Source organism: Amphiprion ocellaris, chromosome 15, assembly GCF_022539595.1.
Source record: "Amphiprion ocellaris isolate individual 3 ecotype Okinawa chromosome 15, ASM2253959v1, whole genome shotgun sequence".
Taxonomy (NCBI): domain Eukaryota; kingdom Metazoa; phylum Chordata; class Actinopteri; family Pomacentridae; genus Amphiprion; species Amphiprion ocellaris.
The window spans coordinates 4,870,560-4,896,840 of record NC_072780.1 but is presented as its reverse complement, the minus strand read 5'-3'; the positions used below and the strand labels follow the sequence as shown (position 1 = coordinate 4,896,840).

Here is a 26,281-nt window from a genome sequence, read left to right as displayed (position 1 = left end):
AGCGCTCGAATGAAATATGCACTCCACACCGATAGGAAATCAATGGGCTCATTGTGAGAATCAGCACACAGTTATTGGTATGCAAGTATATAGAGCAGGACCTGCATGACCCTTCTAAACATGCCGTTTCAACATTGTTTAGTCCCTCACCAGTGCTGTATCCATGGGAACCGTAGCCACTAGCCTGCTGGAAGGGGGTGGCTGATGCATTGACGCCGACATTCACACCGTGCTGTTTTGACGAGGTAGGAGCCACCTGGGCAAAGACACAACCGCGGAACGTAATCAAGTCAGCAAGTGGAATAAGTGACGCTGCAAAACCAGAATACAAACTAAAATCCAGTTCTCTGGAAGGCCAGGACATACATTTAAATCTCACAGTGGGAAAGATAATCACGAATCAACTCCTCCACTGTGGAACATTAATGCATCAAAACATCAGAATTTATTCGCTAATCACAGTTACAATCCTTCTGTTCGCACCTATTTTGCTTATGATAATGAGGGGTTTTTTTTAGATAAAGAGTGGAGCAGGACAGTAAAAGAAGCAGCTAAGTTAGTCAACACGTAGAGACGAATGTTTTCTTACCGGAAACACAGCAGGTCCGTACTGGAAGGTGTTGGGCAGGCCTGGCATGCCAGTGTAGTATGGGAGGCTTGTGTAGCTGTAGCCAGGTGGCAGCGCAGGGTTGAGGAAGGGCTGCTGTGTGGTGTGATGCGTCTGGGTTTGATTCTGCTGTGTCTGAGCTAATGTGGTGGCTGGAGCTGGGGATGATGCATCGCCTCGACCAAACTTCGATAAGTCGCCTGAAAATGTGAGAAAAGGAAGACGACAGGAGTGAGAAATTACTAATGATTACCATCTATCAACATAACTAAACAAAGGTCATAAAGAACAATCATCTGACATAAAAATTCCTCAGCTTTTGGCTTGTTTTGCCATATCGACAAGAATATTGAACAGGTCCTCAGAGAGCGCAGTACTCCATCAAGGCTGCTCAGTGGTCGTATCATCTCCGACGGCTGAAATCTTTAAAAAATTTGTGGCACAAATTGTGGCACTATAAAATGTGGCCATTTAATATAGATGTTCCCACAAACAAAATGACCTTGTGCTGAGCATAAGCATGTGTTCTGCATGTGTACGTTATGTACGGATACCGAATCATGTGACCTAAATATGTAGCAGGTGGCGGGAATTGATGGGACTCGGAAACACCCCCACAATTTGATCAGTTGTTCCTTGTATCATTTCCAACAGATGAATCCCGATAAGTCCCCAACGGTAGATTTGTAGTAGGATCGCAATCATGTGATGTAGTGTTCACTTGTTGTCATAATTACAGTGACACCGTGGCGCTATCTCGCAATGATACAGAAATATTTAACAAATCTAAGCCGCATCACTGCCAAAATCTAATCACTTGGTCCTTGTGTCATTTCTGACCTTCCCTGAAAATTTCATCCAAATCCATTTGTGTTTTTAAGTAATGTTGCTAACAGAAAGACAGACAGATGTACGCCGATTGTCACATAACTAACCAGTCATAAACAACAAGGTTCTATCGTCATATCACCACTCAGTCTTTGTGATTGTTAACGTTCCTAGTGTCTGACAGCAGTGAATACTAACAACGGTGGACACCAAAAGCAATAAACACTGGCATTATTGGCTGGGCTTGAATTCAAAGTGTCACTTCTAACCATTTCTTATTCACTATTAGGGATGGGTATAATCCGGATTTTAAAGGTCCTGCTAATCCTACTACTACTGATCTGGCACTTCAACAATACTCTTTTTGGTTGTTTGATCCTTTTTTTAAGAAAAAAAAAGGACAAAAAATTAGAAAATAACTAAGACTGCTCCATTTCCTCTTTTTAAAAATGTCCTTTCTTTCATTATTCACTTGAATTGAATTCAAACCTTTATTTAAGAAAATAGTTACAGTACTTCTTTGACCACTACCAGTACCAAAATTCTGCTAGAGAAAAAGTGAAAATGAAGCGAGATAGCAAATCACTAAATCCCCTTTGGATCATTTCTGACAGTTTTAAACACAGCCATAGCTGAACAACCGCCTGGCTACTGGTAACTTTGGTAACTCAGTGGGAGGGCTCCATGTAACAAACAAAGACAATATGATTGAGCTAATGAAAGACCAACTGCGAGGAAATGGAAAACTGCGCTTTTCTGCCGGTATGTGATGAACTTTCACTTGTTTGTTTCGACTGACATTGCTGCCATTGTCACAAAGAGCAGGGTCTGTTTGTGTGCTGTAGTATGTCAGAGAGCTGCAAACCACTGAGAGACATCTCTCTTTGGAATTGGGAAATGTGAAACACAAAGTTTATGTAGCAATAATGAATAGGAAATGTATTTAGTATTTAGTCATTTAACACTGGGCTTTAGAACTCATCTCTGTTCCCTGACACTAAATCTAGTCACATTTCGTAAAGCTTAATACCTTACCACATTTTTTGAGGACTATCATATCAAATTGGGGCCACATTGCCATTTTTACCAGACTCAATTGTTTGAACATAGCTCACCAGAGTAAGGGTTACTTGTGAGGCTGCCCTCTCTGCCAGTCAGTGCTGTTGTGGGAGTTGCAAAAGGGATGCTGTAATAATCCTGGAAGAGAAAAATATTATTGTAAAATAAAAAGCCATGAGGTAATAAAGTTGTCAATAATGTCTTGCTGCTCATAAACAAAACTCAACTTACCAGCGGTATTCTTGTCTGTAGCATCTGCAGGTCATCGTAGCCGTAGACCTGAGGCTAAGAAATGTGTTGTGTTAAGACATCTCTGTTACAATATAGGATCTAATAAGCAGGTAAAACTCAGATGAGATACACTTGATTTTAGATAGAACTTACAGGGTAGGCATGCAGTAGTCCAGGGGCCATAATGTATGGGTTGGGCAGTAGAGGGGGCACCCCGGGTGGCAGGTTTGGAGGTGCTTTCCCTGAACGCACAAAGCCATGTAGAGCATAAATTAACTGCCCAACAATAAAATAAGTTACCCTCTGCTTAACCTTGCACACAGAAAATACATATACACTACCGTTTAAAAGTTTGGCGTCACTTAGAAATGTCATTTTTGAAAGAAAAGCAGTTAATCCGAAATCCAGTCTAGACCTCGTTAATGTGATAAATGACTATTCTAGCTGGAAATTTTTAATGGAATATCTCCATAGGGGTACAGAGGAACATTTCTAGCAACCATCACTCCTGTGTTCTAATGCTACATCGTGTTAGCTGATGGTGTTGAAAGACTCGATGATTAGAAAAATGTTGTGCTGTTATGTTAGCACATGAATAAAAGTGTGAGTCTTCATGGAAAACATGAACATGTCTGGGTGATTCCAAACTTTTGAACGGTAGTGTATATGTGCAAACGATAACATAAACCTAAGAAACAAAGCAGGGCTGCACAATCACTCTATAACCGCACAGTTCATGCCCACAGTCTGACTTGTACATGAAAAGGATTGTATCAAGGGCAGATCTATTGCATCAAACTAAGTGTTACAAATTTCTCCCTGAGCTGCATCAATAAATGACAACAAGACTGCATTACATCATGTGACAAACTGCGCACCGGCAGAGGGAGCGGAGATGAAAACAGTTTCATTGTGTTTGTGCTTGAGACACAGGAAAAAAAAAAAAAAGAAAACGCTTCAGAGGAACAACCAAACTGAGAGTGAGATGAGTCAGATCATGGAAACCAAACCAGTGACGCCGCAGAAAACAAAACAAAAACTTTATTCAACCCGAGACAAAACATTACACCCATGCAATATACTCAATTATAGCCAAAAACTTTCAAAGCAATCTGTCGTCACACTTGCATCACTGCAGAGTAATGTTGCAAATGCATACAAACATCTATTAGCTGATCACAAAATAAACCCTAAAAGTTGCAAAGTCATACACAACTCCTTAACCACCAAGCTTTCATAAATAAGTGCAACATCAGACGGAAAATCATCTATCTCCAGGTCAAATAAACATTGTTAATCAAGACGGTACAAATCTGAGGGATTAAAAGACAGTCCTCACAACACAGACACAATCTACTTAATGCTTTCCTGCAGTTATTTTTTGTTCTTATACCTGGTGTCGCTTCTGTGACAAATCACAGCCGAGACAGAACTGAAACAAATTAATGATCAACTCACTAGTAGTAGACAGCACAGTTTAATCCTCTGAACACAAAACCTAGCAGCGGGTTGAAGAAAAAAAAAAAAATTGCCATAACTACATTATTTCTCAGAGCCAGAAACTGCAAAAACAGAAAGACGATGGACTATCGACTTTCTCATTGTCCTTGAAATGGAAAATGTAACCATATCTAAGCTTAAATTGCAAATTTCATTCAAATCACTCTATTCTACATGTCTCATTTAGAATTTTGCAAAAAATAAAGCATTTGCAATAACCAAATTCTCTAAAAAACAAAAAAAATCTGCCTTTTTTGGTATAAAGCAATTAGTGACTCAGCTGTGACCGTGAGTCAAATAACAACAATTCAGGGACTTTTTGGCTGAACTGAGCTGAATCGCTTTTTTTCTATGTTTACACAAGTCAGACAGGAGACAAGGATGAAGATAAATTAAAGATGTAAAATATCTGTGTTGGGTAGAGACATAATTTCTTTCTAACATTGGTAACACCTGTAAGAAAAGTTGTACAGGTTGATTTGAGGACGTTTGTGCTTGCGTTGTCTAACCTGAGGATGCTGCAGAACTGCGTGTGGATGCGGAAGTTGCTGATGAGGGAATGGTCGACGCCGTGGAGGAGACTGAAACAGGGGCGGCGGCCGCAGCTGGGGCGCCCATGGAGGCTGTGTTGAGGCCCATGGCCAGACTGCTGACGGGGCCCAAGCCGGAGGGAGCTGAAACCGTGGCGGAGCCCACCGAGGAGGCCTGAGGAGCCCCTAGAGACACCTGTGCAGCAGCCACAGAGGAAGAGGAAGAGGGGACTGATGAAGACGGCACAGCTGAGACAGAAGAAGGGAAGGATGACGAGTGCAGACTCGAGTCACCGTCTACGCTGGGATGCTGTAGAGATGGAAGGAGGAAAAGAGAAACATGCAGTTAAGACTGATGAGATTACATTTCCATTAGAGTGAATGGACATCTAATGTGTCCATCCACCACCACAGGAAATGTAGCTCTGAAAATGCTCACAGAGGAGGGAGATACACTCTCCTGCATAAGAACTCATACAATTTGTGTGGTTAAAAAAACCTGCTCTATTAAGGGTTACTAGATCTACTTGACGTGTTCCGATATTCCAATGAACACATAAAGAGCTCACCAGTAAGCTTGTGTTGGATGTTCGAACTGATGATGGAGCAAGGCTGTTCTGTTGTGATGGGTGAGAGCTGTGAGAAAGACAAAAACATATAAAAGTACATGTTACTCATCACCAAACTCACATCACATTTAATGATACTTGGGTTCACATAGAGGTCATAGCTTAGAAAACTACTAGTCGTGTATAATCTTACTTGCTATGCTGAGGAGGGGGGATGGTGCTTGGAGGCAGGTCTTCATTGTGCCCCAGAGCGCTAAGGGACGTCTGATTGGATGTGGTCAACAAGGAGGCGGGGCCTGAGCTGCTGTCCGCCAAAGTGCCCATGCTGGAGACAGAAGCTGGCGTGACTGAATCAGAGGCCGGCTTGACTGATACTGCAGAGCCTGCTGCAGCTGGGGGGAGAGAGGAGAGATTTTTTGAATAAATCCCAATCAGAAAACCATTTCAGGAAACCATTCGTGTGGCAAAGGTCTCAGACAACGTCAACAACAACAAAAAAAAAAAAACACCTTGTAGTTAAGACACTCACCTTCCACAGATTGCGTTGCTTGTATTGAACTGAAGCCATTCTGTAAAACCAACAATGAAGGTGAGCTCACAGGTTTCTATGGAAACAGGCCATTGATAAAAAGTTGAAGGGTGTTGGGATCAGGGAAACAGTCACCAAGAAGCTTGTTTGATATGCAGAGCATTGTAACTACAGTTCAGGCTTGACACTGCTAGTGCATTACAATGAATGCAGTTTAGTACAACAAAAGGAAAGCTGAGAAAACAAGAGGACAGAGCAACCACGCCTTCACCTAGTGTGCAGTTCATTAAGAAAAACTGCTCATTTTGCAACTTTAACAGTCAAGGAAGCAATGCAGAGACTCCAGAGACATGCATTATAACAAGGATGTCATACATACTAGCAGGGCATGATTATGTTTATCCTAATTTGCCAATGCATGACTGTTAACCTGTAACTGATGTGATTTGTGTGGAGCTCCGTACATGTCAGTTTTCAGACATTTACCTTTCAAATTTTTGGTCTTACAGGACCAAATGAAGGTTGAGCATGTTGTCTACACTGACCTCTCCTTTAAGCACTGTACTGACAACGCAATACTAAATATTTTATCCGTTAAAGCAAAAGACAGAAGCTTTGGTCTTCACCTTGGGCTGCATATCCTTCTGAGGCGAGGACGAGACTGAAGGAGGGTAACGTCGTGTCTGAGGTGCTCTCTGATCATAGAGATCCATCTGGCTGGAGTTGGAGAGAGCTGGAGTCGACTCACTGCAGATTGTGATGAAATTGACAAGACCAGGTTTAATTTTGTGTGCCATCAGTGGTTCTGACCTGAATACTGATGATAACTAAAAATTAATTCACTCTTAAAGACTAGACCATGCACTTTAATTGATCATTATGACCCAGTGCCTGGTCCTGAATAAGAAAAAGGGAAATAAAGTTACAGTAAAAATGGTAACAATTATTCAGTGTCTCAATAAATCTCAAAAAAAAAAAAAAAACACAAAGGAGGTAAATACTAACTTTTTCATTAAATGGTTAAGGTAGTGAGGTTGTTCATTAGTTCTGGAACTTAGTTGGACTAGAATTGCTTTAGGCATATTGGTTTTCTTCCAACATATTAAATTTCATTTGGTCACAGCTTGGAACACATTTGCAGAGTTGTGTTTTGGGATGTACCAACCTGCTGGGGCTTGTGTAGAGACTGTTCTGAACCTGGCTGCCTGGTGTCGTGGTGGTAGGTGTGGACTCGTACTCCGGTAGGACTGGTTCTGACCCAAACTGCAGCGCTCCAAACTGAAGATTGAGGCCTGTGATGTCTGTTGAGCCAGGCATCTCCACTGCCATTGCTGGAATCTGAGGAAGATCAGAGGCATTTTTAGAGTCGTCATCGAAACCCAATTTCAAACTAGAGTCCAAAGATCAAAGGTTGGCTTTCGCACACTTGACACTGCATCCATTAAAAACCATGTTACTGTGGTCCCAGCAGAACACAGAAATTGAAACCAGTCATGCAAGGATGAACAGCTTGTTATCACATCCGTTAAAGTCATTTTAAAGTGAGTCAGTGGGTTCAAAAAACATTGTATTATAACTGAAATGCTACCTTTGTTGTAATGGAGGTCCTCTTCTTCTGCTGTTTAAGTTTGTGCTGCTGCAAAGGCAGTGGACTTGAACCCTGGGCATCTGAGGAACTCGGTGAAACCTGCTGACCTAGAGAAGGAACAACTGCTGCCATTTTGGGAAGGGAGGAAGCAGGCGGAGGCCCCACATGGGGTGAGGATGTTGTTTGTTGCGGTAGGGAAGAAGATGAGGAGACAGCAGAGGAAGGAGGCAGGCCTTTGTCCTGCAGGAAAACATCCAACATGGACGAGGTTGAGGTGGCGGCCTGGTATGGCTGCCGCTTTGTAAAGGCCGTATGGATCGCAGACTCTGGCTGACTCTTTATATCTGGACAATGGAAAAAAGTTATTATTCAAATAAACCAGTTCAGACTGAAGATAAGTATTTTACCAATAGTGGAATTTAGTTTACAACTGGGTGTCATCTCACCATATTGTCCCAGTGATGAGGCACTGGTGTCCCAGGATGAAGGTGTTGTGTTGGGTGGTCCAGTCTGGGAGTGCTGGGCTGCCAACTGGGCCAGTGCCTGGGCTGTTTTATACTGCTCCAGGAACTGGGAGCCAGTGGTCCCTGTGCTCGCTCCTTTAGGGTCCCCCACTTCCCCGAAACCCTTGCTCAGCATGCTGACCTGCAGTATTGTTAGATCATAACACACTGTTACCACAATGGGGCTATCACTGAAGCTATATTCATGTAGAAATGTCATGAAGGCAATGGCCACATCCATTTCCTATGAGGTTAGGAAGTGGTTGAGAGACAGAAGTTAGGAGATAATTTGCATCAGTCAACAGTCAGAGCTGGGGAGCACATAGCTGCATAGTTGGAGAATGCTGCAGTGCTTTTTTTTTTTCCATAGGTTCTTACCATGCTGTGCTGGGTGTAAGGGGTGCTGGAGGATGTTTGGGAGAGTGGCACCCCTTGCTTGGAGTTGCTAAAAACCAGTGATTGGGACAAAGAAGGGGGCTGGGTAGCCTCCATGGGGGCATTTTCTGTCTCTGAAGAAGAAGATGGGGGAGTCTTCCCCAGAAGCACCGCAAGATCAATCCTGTGGCAGAAAGCAGAAATATTAATCATGACAAGTATTTCATGGATGGAACTACTAGTTCCGATTGTTGATTAATCTGAAGATTAGTTTCCCCAATAAAGCTACTGGTCTATCAGGAAGTAATGAAAACGGTACAATCCCGCCTCCATATTTCTTTTTTCTCCTCAGTAACAGTCCAAAACTCAATATTCAGCTTACAAAAGTGCCAATAAAGTAAAAGAAACAAATCTCCATAACAATTTCCCATTTTTCCGATGAACAACTGATTATCACCACAGTAGTCCATTAATTTTGTGCTCACTTAAATGATCAATTATCTTCAACTGACGACATGAGAATTTAGTCTATAAAAGGCAAAAATTAGAAAAATTCAACTGACTGAATGACTTGCAGCTCTTGTGAAGAAATAAAACACTGAAAATACACTGGAAAGCAAGAATTAGGCTAATAAACTGCACAAGCGACCCACCTCTGTCCTTTGGTGATGGTAACATTCTCTTGAGGCAGAGGCACTGACGCCACACTGGAAGCTGTGAATATCTTGGTCTCTGAAAGCTGCAGAGGAGGGGATAGTCGAGGTTGGAAGAAGTTATATTTGGAAAGAAGAAAGTAAACATCCAGAAATAAAAAGAGCCAGTCCTCCGTCACTAATACTGCATTAAAAACCCGTTACAGCTCAATGTATTCTTTAGTACTGTTCACAGAAGCTCATATTTGTGCATCGGGCCTTGAACAACTCACATCCTCATTCCAGTCCTCAGTGCCCCACTCTTCTGTGGCAGACCTCCAGGCACCTGTGAGTCAAAGAGAAACCGTTCAATACTATCAGGTTGGGCAAAGAGAGCTTCAAACAGAATAAGGAATGTATAAAAACAAGAAGGAAGACCGGCTTACCAGGAGCAGAGTCAAACTTGGGTGGATAATTTGTGCCCTCTCCTGCCGAGTATTCCAACCCTAGAGACAAAGATAGAGGTGAGGTGAGATGATTGCTAGTGTAATAGATAGGAATGGGGGTTCTTCAGACACCTATACACTCACATACACATCTGGACATAAAAATCTGAGCGCAATACAATACGTGTGGGAGTTAGGTATTTATATACAGTGTACATGGTTCAAGAAGAAAGCTTCCAACACCAGGCATCCAAAAGTGAGTGTCCTTTGAACACAAGCAAACCTTCCTTTCATCTTTACTGCAGGGGCTCTTTGGGATGCTGACCATGATTTTTTTTTTTTTTTTTTTTTTTTTTTTTTACAATTGTTTGGATGGTACACAGACACTGAACCGATAAGATTAACTGGTCTTATTGGAGGGCAACCTTTCTTAATTAATTAACTTACTAGCTCCCTCCTCTAGCTCCACGCTTCCTGTGTTGTTCCAGGTACTGCCTCCTCCATAGTTTTCTTCTGTCTGGGCTGGCTCCGCATAGTCAGCAGGGTTGAATGTTCTGGAAAAGACAGTGATAAGAGCTTAGAGCTGAGTGTTTGTACTGATGGTTGCCAAAAAGCTAAAGGGAAGTCAGCACTACCAAGGACTTTAATTATAGCTCAGTACCTGCAAATTAAAAAAATCTTGCTCAGATTTTTGAGAGTGTTAAGCAGAAGCAAACCCCAAATAAATTGTTGGGGCTCAAACCAATGCTGATTTAGTTGGTCTTCTGCTTGCACATTGCACATGACCACTTTTTGAATAAATCTGCATTCATTATTAGGCTTTTGTCTTACACACTTCAGCAAGAATTAACTGAGATTGTAGCAGGAAAACACAGAAGAAGAAATCGGAATCCTAAGTAAAACCACTACCATCTCTAACAGTCTGTGTAGTTCATACAAATAAGGTTTAAGTAAGCAACTAATTACCATTTTTTGTGGTTTCTTAATAACTTATTCGTGGTACTTTCATTAATTTGACACTTTCATGTATTCCGAGAAAATTACAGCTGGTGCAACCTAGCAACATGATCAAGTGCAACACTTTTCAGCCAAGCTGCTTTCATTATTTGTCTAAGATCCTGCCTGTGCAAATGAAGATGCATTTATGGCCTGTGTGAGTGAGACTTAATCTATTTCACATCCTATTATTAGAATGACGAGTAATACCATCTCTTTTGATAATGTCTTGCATTACGTCATCTTGTTTTTAGGCACTCAAAAGTCTCCCGACAGAAAGCAAGAATAACAGACACACTAGAGGCGATGCACTCACCTCTCACCTCCTGCAATATCATATCTGGGCCCCTTATCAATCTGGCTTTAGAGGAAAAATAATGGCAATAATTACAAGAAGAACAACAAGTAAAAGTAGCAAATCAAGCTTTTGTTCCCACACAACAATCCAGAGCAGCAGCATAAGCAAGATGCCATCAAGCTGCCGGTGCCAGTACTGTAAAAACCCCTCTACATCGGTCACTCGCTCTACAATGCAAAGCAAGCCAGTGTGCTTTTAGTCATGGCAGGTCAATACACAGTCCAAGAAACCAACTCACCGGAAGTACAGGCTACACAATGCAACCATAAACACTGTTGCTAGGTCACAGTAGTTATGCAAGAGTACATACAGAAATCCCTCTTTCCACTAATGTGCTTTCTACCTAAAAAAAACCAATTATCTTTCATCACACAGATACGCAGGTTAAAAGCTACGACTAAACAAACACACAAGATACTGTTCTCAATGCAACAGTCAGCATGTAGTAACTCACACAGGAAAACTTCCATTTTTAGTCCGGATACTCTTCTACTACAAGCTTCTATATATGCTAACATGAAGATGCATAAATAAAAACTACAAAATGGACTAACATTTCTCCACTTGCTTTCTATTATGCAAACTCGACTAGAGAATTCAAATACAAAGTTCACAAACAGCTTAAAAGAGACATGACAGCAAAATGAGTCCACCAATACTGTGATACAAGTGAAAACAACCTACTACATAACAGAGTAATGTTCCCTCATTCCTAGTTGGGATGCATGATGATATTTGTATCACTATGAACTGATAAAGGCTTTAAAATGAAATGACAGCATTGGTCTAAATTAACACAGACTGATAATATCTTTCAGGCTAAAAATGTACAGTTTTGTTTTTGAAAATGCTACATAAAACTAAATACGGCACATTTTACATGCAAGTTTAACTGGTTTGTTTAATTTGCAACAATTGCATACATTTAAAAAGCATTCTAGTTTATGTCTGCATTTGCCACTGGGCTATAATTACACAAGTACAAATAACATGTTAAATAGACTGCAAGAGACTTGATGCTCTCTGCAGTAGGTGCAAAAAAGCACATATATACATATATAATGGTATCAGCAATCAACCATAATCAGTTGAAAAATACTGTTTTTATGTACTCACTGCGCTGAGCAGCTTTACACCAGTTTACATCAGCAGTTCATCCAAAAAACAGATTAAAGCTGCAGTAGATAATATAGTACTAATAACTTTGCTGTGACAGCTGTGTTTATTGACACAGGTAACAAGTAGCTTCTGTTTTCTAGTTAGTGTGCTGGCCAAGTTAACTAGCTAGCACTACCCCCATCAGACTAATTACAAAATACTTCCTCATTCCTCCTCTTGGCCACTGAAGGAAAGAGTAAGTGAGTCAGTCAGGTTGTATGAGACTATGGGCAATATGCAATCATCTGTAAACTAGTGGTAAAAATTCCCCTCTGGAAATATTCAAATAATCTCCTTTACATTTAGATAATATTGAATTACTTCCATCTTACTCCCAAACAACCTAGTCATTTCAAGGTATCATACTGTTCCCCTTTTCAGCAACTAATTTAACATGCTCTCTAAATGTGTCTTTCAGTTTTTCAGATCAAAATACTGCAAAGATGGTTTGTTTTACTATGACTGTATAAAAAGCTGACAGAGGTTGTGATACCAGGATTATTATCACTTCTAACTTAGGTTAATCTGGCTATATTTCAGTTAGCATGGAAATATAGCCAAATTCACAGCAGCACAGCCATTGTTTTTAAATCACGTGTTTGTCAGACAACATAGCAGTTATAAAATCAGTAGTTTAATGTTGCAGAGCAGCATCTTGAAAACTGGTTTAGTTCCACTGAAGCAAAAATGAAAACAAAGCAACGCACCCAACCCTCGGGCTTCAAACTGGGCTGAAATTTTCCACCATTTCTGAATATCCCTCAGTTTCACCATTTCACAAAGCTCTGACCTGTGGGCATACAATCAAAACTAATGCTAACATTAGCCAAACTAAAGATTCTCCTATTGTTGCAGTGACGTTGACATCACTAATAAAAGTCTGCTGGATGCTGGAAGGGCAAGAAGACTCTTGTGTTCACTCTTACAGCCAGCAGCAGAACATTTGTTTTGATTTGCTCGTGGCTGAGATATTTTAGAGTTGGCAGAGGCAGATCGAATAAGCGCACAAAGTTGTTGGACTGTAGGTCATAAGGTTTACACCAACACTGGAACAAACCTCTGATTAGCTTCTTCATTAGTAATGAAGAATGGGACTCATTTCTCTTATGTGTTTCCAATTTGCACGTTAGCATCTTCAAGTAGAATATGCACAAATTGCCATAGCATCATCTTAACTGCACAAAACACCAGTAACACACACATGTATGCAAACCTTTAGATGAAGATCTTATCACATGGTAATAAACTGATCATAGACCTTATCTGCTCTCTTTAAAGTCATGTGTGCCACTTTAGGTCACTGAATGAAACCAACACTGATGGCAAACTGGTAAACCGTGTCTGCCAGCAACAAGAAGCAAAAACAAGGACAGAACTGGTATGTGGTTGAGGTGGAAGGAAACATGACTTCTCAGCTAGCACCACATGCAACTGCAAGAGGGTTGGCCCCCACCAATCGAGTCATTGAAAACATCCTTCGTTTAAAATCTGAACAAACACATTATAGTGCTTGAGACATGCAGATCAATACCTGGGTCAACACTAAAACACCGAAACAAATACACCTAAAATTGTAGGACATTTTTTACAGGACCTGAGAACACACCAATAAAGATCCTGCAGGAGGTTTTGTAATACTACTGTGTGCACCATCACTTGAACAAACATTTCGGAATCTCAAGAAAGCTCTTATAGCTACATTCGAGTTACCCCCTTAGCCGCTGAAATTCTGCGTACAAACTGATGCTTATGGCATTATTACAGTAGGTTTAGAGTACACATTCAATACTTGTTTAATATTTATTTTCTGGCCAGGAAGCCTCTTAGGCTTTGATCTCACAATCAAAGGCTACATCATGTCAGACGTGCTACTTCAGCAGACTCTGAGGAAATGTAAAAACGTATACCTGCAGAGTAATCTCATATTTCACCTGACTGCTTATTATCAAATCCAGGAAATCTGCTATGACAACACAAGTCCCACTGCAATGTTTCCCATAAAATGAAGATGAAATGAGTCAATACCATCACAGTGAACAAAGTACTTCCTCTGTTATGTCACCTCACTGCCAGTGGACAATGCCAACCCATCAATTGACATGTTATTAATTGCACTCGTGCACACACACAATGATACACAAACCAGGCACAACACAAACTGAATGCAGTGAAAGCCGAGGACCAGAGAGCAGAAACAGTAAGGTTAGCCAGTGGGGTCCCTGACACCCCTCTTAGTGGATCAATCCAAATTTAACTCCCAACAAAATGTTTAGACACTGCACCCTCTGAAGAGGGATATTCAACCCACGCTGTTCCATCCCATTGGCTGATGTATGTCCTCCCTCCTTTGGATTAAGGCTAAACAATAAGCTGGGGTCCTGCTCTCTGGTGACCATGGCAACAGGTAAAAGTGGAACAAAAGGCCCTCTGGATTTAGGCAACGCAGGTATTCCCTTACCCCATGCCCTGCGCCGAAAATCTGCCTCCTCGCCGTCCAGATACTCCTGGGGACACAATGAGAGCTCATGTCAGTTTCTTAGTTTTACAACTGTTGTCACAAGAAAGAAGGCAGCAGATTAGGGACAATGAAAAAACCCACAAGATTTCCCTTGTTTTGATTGGATACACTTCCTGCACAGAGGAGTTCAGCTAAAGAGGATTACTTACCAACAGTTCCCCTTCCTCTGCCTCTTCCCCTTCGGCCTCGCTCTGCCCCTCTTCCAGCCACCCCAGCTTTGCCTCCATCCAAGCCGTTCTCCTGACCACGGACTTGAGTTATGAAGAGAGAAAACGGCATCGGATTTAGACACTGCACTGCATCCAGAACATCAAGATAACATTTAATATAAAGTCTGTTTTAGTATATAAAGAAACTACAAAACAAGTGTGGTGCTGTGTGAGTCTTAGTAGCCCTCCGTTTCAAAATCAAGATGAATGACTAATCTGCTGCTGGCAATAATTTACTATGGATCACACTGTTCCCCCTTTAGGATCACACAATGAGTGAAAAAAACGCCTAATGACGTGCTTTAAATCACTAAATAACAAAAAACATACAAGTAAACAAGACCTTGAACATAAAAATTTACAAAATAGGTGGCTACTGCCATCTTGGCAGAGATGGGTCACACAGCAACATTCAGCTACAGCAAGACAGGAGATAATGGAGGTGACTTCTGACATGATAACTGTGTGTTGTCATGCTACTCTGATTAGTTTAACATTTTTAAAAGGCCACATACCTTCTTCTTTCAGTAATTTTGTAGTATCTAGCAATTTTTCTATTCTTTACAGGGTAAACTATTGCTATGCAAACAAAACACTTCTTCGATTTTAAAGTCTTCCATTAAAAGGGACACAAATACAGCATTTGTTTCAATTTGTAAAGCATGCCAAGATTCATAGCAGACAACATTATGTCATACTATAGATCAAAGCTTGCAGCTTAATTTAAAAACAAAAAAACAAAAAACGGAGCTCTGTTTTATGATCAGATGGAGAAAAGCCATAAAAAAGCAGTCAAGAATTAGAAGACGTAACTTAGAAACAGTGCACCAAGTAATTGTTTGATGAATCCGCTTTTACCATTTAGAAAGATGACGAAAAGTTCAACTAGTAGTGTATAGATGCAGTAAACACTCACACTCTCGTCCCCTGCTGGCTCCGCGGCCCTTGCGTGGAGCTCCACCTCGACGACGTGCTGCATCTTTCTCTCCTCCTTTCTCTCTGTTCTCTTTTCCCTCCTCTCCGGTTTCTGCCTGGCTGGTCTCCTTCTGACCTGACACTCCTTTCTTCTTCCCCACCATCTCCCAGGAGTCCTGAAGAAACAAATAGCGTTACAACGTTGTTCCTTTAAGTCAGTATACTACCCAACTCTCCTACTTTGTGGTGAGTCACTAGGATCGAATATACTCCCAGAATAATAAAGTGAGGGTCAGTAAAAGGTTGTCTGATGATCTGGAGTTGGTACAGCCTGATTTGAGACACCTCACTGGTCAGCTAGTGACCCAATTGGGTGCAAAAAAATAGCATCTGGTGGGCCACATCGGACTGCTTCTGAGTTGGATTCCAACTAAGTTTATCACAGACAATACAAATTGTAGCTGTGTAAGAAAGCCATGGCAGCAGCTACTCATATTGATCCTGGTCGTTTTCAAATCTTTTCCCTCTGAGCTGATATCTTGACAATCCAAGGAGCTGACAACCTCCTATCAGGTGTGATTGATGTGCAGGCAAGATCCATTTACATTCTTTTATGGTTTCAATTTCTGCTCATGTTCAACTTGTTTTATTCACATCCAACCTTGTTTGCAACTGTGAGATATGTGTCATAAGGTTGATTTATACATTGCAAATGTTCATACATCAAATTATCTGTCGATTTGCAGCTCCTGAATTTAACTGAGGTGTGACACTAAGTTTGTTAAAAGACTCATTTGTCCCTGCATGAAAAACTACAGAGGAAGCACAAAAAATCTGCCTACAGCGAACATCTTTATGCACTTTTTTACATTTACTTGTAAACTGTAAATGCTACTCTGTAATCTAATCCAGCGTAGCACCGATTTCTCCAGAATCTGGCTCCCTCCTCACAAAACCATTACTCACAGTGTCTGGGCTACCCTCCAGCAACACGTTAATGGCTCTGTTGACATCCCCATTGCAATCATGCAGTGCGATCATAGACTCATCCTGGTCCTTGCCTGTGATGTCGATCAGCTGGAAAAGGAGGAGAGTCATGATGAGACACAGAGGTGACCCCTGGCTGACATTCCTGGCATCTCATTTATTTAGAGAAAAGCTAGCCTATACATTTATGCAGACACATGTTAGAAGAAAATGTGTAAAATATGGAGCAGTTTTGGATAACCATTAAGCAATTTCATTAAAGGCTCAGAATACAAGGTTAGCTAGAGAACTGCATGCATGCTGAGATTTAGCAGAGGCTTCGGGATTCAGCATTCTTGTAAGGATACTTAAATTACCAATAGAAACCAGCAGTGTGAACACAGGGTTTATTTTATATAAAGTCTGTAATAATATAGTGCCCTCTCTCAGTATTGCATATTTTAACATCTTAAAGCACAAAAGAAAAGAGCGAAATGGACCAAAAAGTCCCTCTTCTTTGCCTGTTTCTCATGTTCGAAAAAACTGAGCACTGTGCCTTGAAAAAAATATTGATTTCAAGCATTTTATTTTTTAGAAATCACCGTACGCAATTAATGGCTATGAGGACATACATATTGTCGAGACCCATACAGCAGACTAATCACTAACTTTGTGATCTCTTTGTGACATCTAACAAACCAAACACGCAAATCGTAATACAAGAGAAGCAAACACCCAATGCAAAACACAGCAGGTGTCATACTACACCGATGTGTCAATAAAACAAAATGCTGCTACTATACAAAGGGCCAAGAGAAACTACACAGTGGGAGAAAATATTGCATCTCCTCACCTGTTTGACCTTCTCTTCAAAGTCTGCATCATTGTGGTCTGAAATCATCTGCGCAAGTCGGATCTGCTCTGCGGTGGCCTGTTTCAAGAGGAGCGAAACATCCAATATTTGCATTAACAAACAGAAGCACAAGATTTGCATTCTTGAGAAAACATTGGGAGAAATTCATATCCAGCCATGTATAAAATCTCTAGGTCTCGCATCAAAGTAAATATAAGTGGACAAAATTCAACAATAGCTTTCCTACAGACGCTGCGTCCAATTGAGGCTTACACAACTAATTACTGCTATACTGTCCTTGGACTTGTTTTCTGTTTTTATTGCATCTTTTTTATTGTGCGCACAACAGCTCGGAGAGAAAACTATATTGTTGTTGTTGTACAGTTAGTGCTGCAAAGTGAAAGTGAATTCTTCGTTGAACCATGACCCTTTGGAGGTATGACAGCAATTCCAGTGGTCAAAGAATAATACCTTAGATACATTCTGAACAAATAATGTCATATGTTCTTTTGTCTGTGGCGTAAATGCTAACATCAGACAATCAGAGTCGGACTGGGAATTGCGAACTTTTGATGTGAACAAATTATCATCGAGCATTGTGAAACATCTCATACCAACTAGTATTCTACATTATACCCACCTAAACTAGTATGTGATAAAACAACACTCAAAAATTGGGACCATGTGCTTTTATCAAGGAGGAGGATGATAACACTTAAATAATAAACATAACTTTTCCAAGAAACATTGTGTCTCGTCTTGTTGTTCAGCCAAAATGTAAACAAATAATCACATAATTCATCTTGTAGAAGCAACACTTTCTACAGCTTAAGTGTATTTACTCAGGATAAATCTAAAATTGGTTAGTTTCGGCAGCAGCATCCTCATACGTGGTAAAATCAAAACCACCAACATGGCAGTTTCGTTGATGTCATGATCATGCCTTGAGCTCACAAATATTGTCAAATACATATTTCTAAAGCACGATAAATGGCAGATATGATGGAGAGACAATAAAATGCATTCTGGTGGAGCAACATAACACATGGAAGCCATCAAATTAAAAGCATGGACATGAGACGAAGGTGATTTTTCCAATGGCACCGTCATCAGTTTTTGTAACTCCAAAGCATCATTTAAAGTGTCCATACAGCGAGGCTAAACAAGAAAAACCTAATTTTAATAATAATAATCAGCAGTCCTACATTTAGCAAGATAAATGCAAAAAGGTGGCAACACATTTTTTAAAGAACATTTTGAGAGTTATTAATGTTGTAAGCACTACTTAAAGTATTGTTCATTCATAACACGCTTGAGACTTGCATGTTAGCTGTTCAACTTATAATAGTAATTGAGCTGATCAGTGTAGTTCAGACTGAAGCTAAAATGATGCTAAACCCATCAAAAGGCTTTTAACAGAGCTGGCATCATCTACCACGACCCCTTAGAGCACATATTATGTTGAGCTATGCATATGATATTTGAACCTCTGTGGAATATTACCGTCCCAGTGGTTGGTGTGCATTATGTAACTCTGCAACTAGAAACTCTGCATAGCCAAACAAGTGATGTTTACTTGATGTGCCTATATTCAACCCCAGTGTGTGAATCACGGTGCACCTGTGCAGTGTGATGGATGGTGAGGGTGGGGGTACCTGAGGCCTCTGCTTGTGCTGTGTCTGGCTCTGTGTCTGGCCCTGTGTCTGCTCCCAGCTGCCCCGGGCTCGGTTCCCGCCCATGGACGTCATCATTTACAGTATATACAAATAACAGTATTTACAAAGGAATAACACCTGAGGAGAGAAGGGTGAGAGGAGCATTACAGAGCTGCGACTGTGACCCACTTATGTCATAAACATTGAATGGCACACTTGAACACTACTCCTCAAACTGCCTGGCAGCTTATTGTGTACTGGTGGGGAGGCTGGCAGTGGGATCAGCTTTGTTCTCAGGGACGCCTGGAAAACCTTGTCAAAGGGTGTTTTTTTTCTGCCCCTTTCTAAGACCGTGTCCAAAAGCCGGGCTAGCGCGGGTTTGACCCGGGAAACAAGTGTGTCACGGTACATTAAGGTGCTGCTGCACGCAAGGCTAGCAAGTGCACAGCCAAGTTATTTACCTCACCGGAAAGATGCACAGCTTTACACATCAAAATAGCCTGCGTGGAGTTTAGTTAACATATACTGTCAGACGACCGAGCAACGTAATAAAGCCCCTATTAAACCGTATTAAGCATCAAATGAGGAAGACGAGGCACAAACACACTTCAGGCTGTCAAGTCCATCCCTGCTCGATAGCAATTTCTTAACCTTGCTATCGACAGTGACTCCTTAATCTTGCATACGTTACGTAAAACCCTGTTTTGACTAGCCCACAAACAAGCCCGAAGCCAAGGCCCGTCGAACACATCCAATACCACTGGCCAGCCACATGGCCAAAATGCTAGTCAACTAGCTAATACTTGAGGGAAAAGCATCAAGCTTTGAAGTCTCGGTGGGCTTCCGCTTCTCAGGGCTTCACCTCATGGCGACGAGGCTAACTTTAGCAGCCGCTAGCTAACCAGCTAACTTAGTGCCGTCACCTGGCCGTACAAAGCCGCGCTGCTGGTGTTAGCTCACTCGGCTTGATAGCCAACAAGTTAATTAGCTCACAAACTGCTAACGGGCGTTGGAGCTTTTGCCTTCAGCCGGACAAACCAAAAAACGCCCATGCCACTCCGCTGCCACTAGTTATCTGCTAGCGACTCGGTAGCCATGCTAACTTAACGAAGTAACGTCGTTTCGCAGAGTTAGGCAGCGTTAGCAAATTAGCAGCTTCAGTTACTGCACCGCCACTCTGCTACATTCACAACCACTATGGCCCCGGTGTACCCTGATGCCCGGGCTATCGACACAGAAAACACCGAGGCTAGAGGTAGGCCTGCAGGCCCCTAAAATGAAAATAAATAACAGGCAATACTGACCAGAAACCCGGCTCAATATTACACACTGCAACACAACCAGCCGACAAGTGGTCTCGCTTTCGACCTTCAAGTCGGATTTAGGACAGGATTTGAGCCCTGAACCCCAAGTTGATACAACTAAATTGAGAAAATAAAACGAGACGACTCGCTCCCACAATAAGCGAGAGACTGTGAATTTACCTGTTTCTTTTCCACTCTGACACCACGGAGAGCTGAGTCACGTGGTTTACAGAGCGCTGCGAGGAAGCTGGACGCGCACCACGTGACCGCGCACTAACGTAGTTTAATATCATCAGAGGAGTTCTAACATATCGCTCCCGGAGGTGCAGCACACTGACCATAAACGTCTGAAAACTGATGGATCAGTAAAAAATACACATAGATCATTAAAATAAACAGCAGTGTTAAACTCACTGCATATTTTATAATTATTGGACAAGATGCACTCTAAAAACAGCTGAAATACTCTGATGAGCAAAGATATTCACCATCAGAAAAATTCTTGGAATTATTTTATTTGATTTGCTAGAGCTAAATTTGAATTGCAAGTACTGAACTAGAATGTCGAAAACTGAATGTGAAACTGAATTCAGTTTCAATCTAATCAAAATCATTTTAAAATGATGTGATTCAAACTCCTTTATTTAAAACACAGTTATTCAAGTCGTGCAGCTCAAATTTAAATGATATGATTCCAAATTATTCAATTTGAGCAATTTAAATTCGAATATTGTGATTCACATTCAACAGTTATTTAAGTTGAGCAATTCAATTCAATTAAAATTATGAAAATCAAATTCAGTTTGGTAATACAGTTACTCATGTTAAACAAGTCCAAATTGTGTGATTCAAATGTAGAATTTTCATACAATTACTCAAGGCAAGCAATTCTAATTTAAATTATGCAATTTAAATTACTTTTTTAATGTAATTCTACAAGGTAAACGTAACAAATCTAAATTATGGGATTCAAATTTAGATTTGTAATCTTTTTTAATGTTCAAGATGAACAAAAATATTAATATTTTATGAACTATAAGATTAAAATAATTATTTTTTAAAAATACAGTTACCCTAGCCAAACAATTCTAATGATATTGTTCAAATCTGTTCAACATTTAAAATTTAAATTATATGATTCAAATTAATTTTTTACTTTATACAAAAATATAATACACATGCATCACAGAAATATTGTAATGTAGTGCATAATAAACACATGTAAGGAAACTGGACACTACAAAGTACTACTAGTAGTATATTTTAATATAATATGATGTTAAATATATGTATGTTAATATATGTATATTTTTGTATTTGTAATACTAAAGGCTGTATATTGTATTTACTCAGGTACTACTGATGCATTGTCTGTCAAAGCACTTTTAATCCTTTAATTTAAAAAAATATTGTTATATAAATTAAGTTATTGATATTAAAATAAATGGAACAATGATGTTAGAATCAGAAGAGGCAAATATATGAATGAAAGTTAAGCATGAAAACTATTTTAAACTACTCATTATGTTTGCATATAATTTTGCACATAGTAAACTACATAATAGAAATATCAAAGCAAACAAAAAGTAGTTATCACTAGATTTTATAGAGCCATAATAACTCTTCATACTGTACCATGTGTAAATGAAACAACAGGTTTGTTGTGACTTCTCGTTGTCATACGGTTACTACGGTAATTCAGATGTCGTAAATCAGCTCTTGCTGTCGCACTGAGGGCGCAAAGTTAACACAAGCTAAACTGCGCAATTTCACGTCTGGCACCGATGAACATAGAGAGTATCAGCTGGAAAATCTAGAATCATCCTTTTAAAGCTGTAAACTGATAAGTACTTTATCATATGTGCTGTAGTGGTGATTATTTAGAATAAAAAAATGAACAACCGACTGTTAGCTTTCGAGCTAATGTAGCAACATAACGTCGGTTTATTTGCTAGCTAACTAATCGACCTGTGGATAAACAGTAAACACTGACAGAGAGTATGGCAGACTCTTCGCCGTTATCGGGGGTAAATGTTGTCTTGGTCATGGCCTATGGCAGTTTGGTGAGTAAATTTCAGTTTCGGTTGATAGCTGGTATGATTTCATGTGGTTATGATGTCCATTAAACATCTGGTTTGTGTGCAGGTGTTCGTGCTGCTGTTCATCTTCGTCAAAAGACAAATTATGCGTTTTGCAATGAGATCCCGGCGGGGACCTCACGCACCTATTGGCCACAATGCACCAAAGGTAAGAGGAATCTTCGCTTTTACTACCTGTTGTCCTGTCAGAGAGTAGCAGCTGTTCTTCTGTGTCTTCTGTGTGATTGAATTTACAGGGTTTGAGGGAAGAGATTGACTCCAGGCTGTCCAAAGTCCAGGAGATCCGTTTTGAACCTCGTCTCTTAGCAGAAGAAGATGACAGGCTGAAGCGGCAATCACAAATCAGTATGTCACCTTTTCAGCCTATCTTAATGTCAAATAAATCTCTCCTAACCGTGAAGGAAAAATTACTCTCTCTGTCCTTATTGAGTATTTTCCTCGCAGCTGTTTGCTGAAGAATATCATGCAGGTTGCATCTGTCAACTACAGTCACCTTAAATCAAGTTTTAGAACCTATAGATCACCTCAAATTATCCTGCAGGTTATCACCTTTGACCCCTGTTCCTATTTGCTTCACACTTTCAGGCACTCTTTGTTCCTAATATGACCCTGAGAAATTCAGACGCTGCAAAAGAAGATAACTGAGAGAGAGACAACTGCTGTAGGAAAAACATGACTCGGTTAAGATTAAATATTGTTTAGTCTGATGTTACAGAGTAGACAAGTTGTCTCCATATTGGGCCATAATCTAAATATCCTCCCAACTCAATATATACTTAAGGTTGAAGAGAATCCTCAGAATCGATGCTGCCAGCGCTCACATCACTGTGTTGCTCGTTGTGTCACTTCTCCTGATATCAGTAAACCTTATTCTCAACATAGGCCATCTGAGTCTACAGAGTGTCTGAATCTGCCTCCTCGTTCGTCTCTCGACATCACAGAATTCCCTAACGCTAACTATCTATTGTCCTTTTTCAGTAGAATAACAAAAACTGTTTGTGTTTTAAAGGTTGCTACAACTATCTGTACAGAATGAAAGCTCTGGATGCCATCCGTGACTCAGGTGAGACAAAAATTTCATGTCCATTTTTAAAAGTTTAACACAGTTATTTAAAGTCCCACACATTAAATCTCTTAAATTCATGTCAGCTATTACCTCCCATAGAGAAGCAACAGTCTTTACATCTGTAAATATGCTAAAATAATGTGTTTTTAATGTGATTCTTAAGCCTGCTTTTCTCACAAACACGTTTCCAGTCATGTTATTATGCAGTGACCCAATGTTTGCTTTTGTTCAACCATCCCTTTGACCTCTTTCAATCTCAGGAATTCCTCTGCAGGAGATAAGTCGCAGTCCCAGTGCGTTTACTGGACGCAACTTCAGGAGCTGGCTGCTGGAGCTGCGCAACTCCCACTCCCTGATCAAGAGCAGCCGCAGTGCGCTCATTGACCGCTTGCTGGAAGGTTACGACAGCGCTCGCCACGGGACCGGGGTTAGTGTTCTGTGTGTCGGGATCACGGCTCATGATTAATCAGAAAATAAAATTCTAATGTGTCATAGAACTATGTCATTGGCTGTTGTAACGTTATTATTATTATGACTTTGTTTTAGGTGTTTGGGGAAGCTGAGTTTCTTGAATACCAACAAGCTCTTAATGAACTGGCTGACGTGTAAGTGCTGCTTTACTGGTCCACACTTGACATTGTTAGTCTGTGTTGGAACAAAAATGGGCATGTGTTTCATTTAAACATGAGGGAGGACACATTGTGAATGTCCAGCACTTCATTTCCTGTAATCTGGTCAGTATTTATGCAGTAAGTTTGGGCCATTTCTGTATTATTGGATGCAAATATTTGTATTTCTGTACAGGGAAACACTAGAATTAGCCACCAGGTGACTAAATATAATGGAACGTAGTTCAGTGAGTCTTTGAGGCATTCTATACTGCCTGCAAATATTTATTCTCCTCTAGATAAACTTTTCTCATTTGATATTAGCCGTGCTGAGTCAACACACGTAGAGGAAGGATTTAATCCACTATTCGGACAAATAAGCGCTTTCATAAACACCTGACGACATCTGAGGTACATTTACATGTACATGCCTGTTGAATATGTAATATGTATGTAAAGTTTGTAAAGAGACTCCAGTGGTTTCATGACTACCTGCCCAGCTTGTCCCCAACATGATCCTAACTGGGCTGGTTAAACTTTGACTGATTTGATGTTAAAGGAAGCCTAATGCTGCTTTGTTGCACTAAATTGTTTAGTGTACTTAAGAATTAAATCATACATTTTATAGAGAAATCTGCAGTAACTTTAAATCTTTAAATAAAGCATTGTTTCATTTCAAATATCCATGGATATTACTGTTTGCACACTTGTAATAATAGTACATTATGTTAATGTATTCCTTACAACTTCCACAGTACAGGAAGTCCTCGATTCACATCACAGTTCTGTTCCTACGGTGTGGCATAAGTCGATTTTCGCCGTAAGTCGGAACTCTGGTGAAAATGGAAACAAAACCGTTATGTGCATCACAATTTCAATCAGTTTACATATTTTTACAACTACAGTAACGACAGTCATTAGCTCACACTGAAACACAACTCGGCAGGAAGATACCGGCAAAAATGTAAACCAAGCCGTTACTGCATTACGTTATTAATCAATTTATGTATTTGTACAACCACAGTAACAACGAACGGCTCACACTGAAACACAGCTAGGTAGGAAACTATAGTATAAAGCATCCGAAGACTCTGACTTACGCTTGGGAGCCATAATGAAGTGAATGTAGCATAATCTAGTGTAGCGGCAGATGTAAACAAAGCCGTCTTATAGCGCTGCGTGACTACTGTACATACAGTATTCGTCCGCTCGGCCCGGAAAGTAGTTCCACTGAACCAGTTCCGATGAAATGATGTAATTCGAGGACATCGTAAACCGAGGACCTCTTGTAAAGCTCTCTGTATATTAACTCCTTTTCCTCTCGTCTCCCTCAGGGTAAAGGCCTATTCCAGCTCCACCAGCCTGGACCAGCATCACCAGTCTGCAGCGAAGGACCTGACCGGTTCTCCTGTCCGGAGCACTCCCTCCACCATCCAGGTCACCTACCTGCCCTCCACCGGCCAGCGCAGCAAGAGGCCCAAACACTTTCTGGAGCTCAAAAGTTTCAAAGACAACTACAACACGCTGGAGAGCACTCTGTGAAACACGGACTGACCCAGTGTTGGTGTGGTGTGTGAGCATGTAGCATCATGATTACACAGTCTGCTGGGAAACAGGAAGTTCTAACTTCGTGTTCAAGTTAAGCTTTAAACCAGCAAATTCATTTTGGAACAACTCCTTACAATAAGTTCAGATGGAGAATTTTTTTGTTTTCTCTTTTTACGGTTTAGTGTCATACTGAGGCCTGTGGTCTTATTTTGGACCTAATAAATAACGTTCAGAAGACAAATATGATTGTTACCAACCTGGCAAAGATATCAATGTTATTTTTGTAAGAACAGCAAAGTTGATTGCACCTGGATTAATTTTTTTCCTTCATTGGTCCAAATGTAAATATCACTGTAATTGTGAATATGTGTTTGTACAGATGTAACATATTTATATGGGTAATTCTAATTTATTTAATTGATACTGGTTGATTTGGATTTAGGTGATGGTTGTATACTTGTGGTTTGAGATTAAAAAAAAAAAAAAATCTCTTTTCTTCATATTCAGTGTCTTTAATGTCTCCACTAGGTGGCAGTACAAGGTTACGGAGTAGCGCCATAGACTGTATAATAATCTTTATTATACAGTCTATGAGCAGCACATGATTCTAGTTGTAAAACAGAACAGACAG

The 26,281-nt window shown here is 40.5% G+C and overlaps 2 protein-coding genes across 9 annotated transcripts in view; one reads left to right on the top strand and one right to left on the bottom strand.

The window, feature by feature from the left end:
- Window positions 1-20,589, bottom strand: part of ubap2l (ubiquitin associated protein 2-like) — a 28,058-nt gene extending 7,469 nt beyond the window's left edge. For 2 of the 8 annotated variants that reach the window (XM_023261083.3, XM_055017824.1), the window contains exons 1-26: window positions 20,330-20,487; window positions 19,026-19,163; window positions 17,371-17,448; window positions 16,518-16,628; window positions 15,553-15,727; window positions 14,577-14,678; window positions 14,368-14,413; window positions 10,710-10,754; window positions 9,845-9,951; window positions 9,398-9,457; window positions 9,245-9,297; window positions 8,973-9,058; window positions 8,323-8,503; window positions 7,888-8,086; window positions 7,442-7,785; window positions 7,019-7,191; window positions 6,480-6,600; window positions 5,854-5,929; window positions 5,518-5,716; window positions 5,325-5,391; window positions 4,735-5,065; window positions 2,879-2,967; window positions 2,726-2,779; window positions 2,551-2,632; window positions 590-807; window positions 151-256 (exon numbers count right to left, since the gene is read on the bottom strand). In XM_023261083.3, coding sequence (XP_023116851.2) covers window positions 151-256; window positions 590-807; window positions 2,551-2,632; window positions 2,726-2,779; window positions 2,879-2,967; window positions 4,735-5,065; window positions 5,325-5,391; window positions 5,518-5,716; window positions 5,854-5,929; window positions 6,480-6,600; window positions 7,019-7,191; window positions 7,442-7,785; window positions 7,888-8,086; window positions 8,323-8,503; window positions 8,973-9,058; window positions 9,245-9,297; window positions 9,398-9,457; window positions 9,845-9,951; window positions 10,710-10,754; window positions 14,368-14,413; window positions 14,577-14,678; window positions 15,553-15,727; window positions 16,518-16,628; window positions 17,371-17,448; window positions 19,026-19,121 — 3,199 coding nt within the window. In that variant the 5' untranslated portion in view covers window positions 19,122-19,163; window positions 20,330-20,487. Of the gene's footprint in view, window positions 1-150; window positions 257-589; window positions 808-2,550; window positions 2,633-2,725; window positions 2,780-2,878; window positions 2,968-4,734; window positions 5,066-5,324; window positions 5,392-5,517; window positions 5,717-5,853; window positions 5,930-6,479; window positions 6,601-7,018; window positions 7,192-7,441; window positions 7,786-7,887; window positions 8,087-8,322; window positions 8,504-8,972; window positions 9,059-9,244; window positions 9,298-9,397; window positions 9,458-9,844; window positions 9,952-10,709; window positions 10,755-14,367; window positions 14,414-14,576; window positions 14,679-15,552; window positions 15,728-16,517; window positions 16,629-17,370; window positions 17,449-19,025; window positions 19,164-20,329; window positions 20,488-20,509 lie in introns of those variants that run through there. The other 6 variants (XM_055017826.1, XM_055017825.1, XM_023261084.3 and 3 more) reach the window with 5 other exon arrangements.
- Window positions 20,590-22,057: 1,468 nt separating this feature from the next.
- Window positions 22,058-26,150, top strand: LOC111562522 (protein C1orf43 homolog). The gene is made up of 7 exons (XM_023261102.3): window positions 22,058-22,392; window positions 22,475-22,576; window positions 22,665-22,773; window positions 23,438-23,491; window positions 23,755-23,921; window positions 24,041-24,099; window positions 25,437-26,150. Exons 1-7 carry the CDS (start codon window positions 22,330-22,332, stop codon window positions 25,642-25,644), a joined length of 762 nt encoding a protein of 253 aa, XP_023116870.1. The 5' UTR covers window positions 22,058-22,329; the 3' UTR covers window positions 25,645-26,150.
- The last annotated feature ends 131 nt before the right edge of the window (window positions 26,151-26,281 follow it).

Coding starts and splice junctions, on each gene's coding strand:
- LOC111562522 (XM_023261102.3), top strand. CDS start 22,330: ATGGCAGACTCTTCGCCGTTATCGGGGGTAAATGTTGTCTTGGTCATG. Junction 22,393..22,474: donor TCATGGCCTATGGCAGTTTG/GTGAGTAAATTT, acceptor GTTTGTGTGCAG/GTGTTCGTGCTGCTGTTCAT. Junction 24,100..25,436: donor CTTAATGAACTGGCTGACGT/GTAAGTGCTGCT, acceptor CGTCTCCCTCAG/GGTAAAGGCCTATTCCAGCT.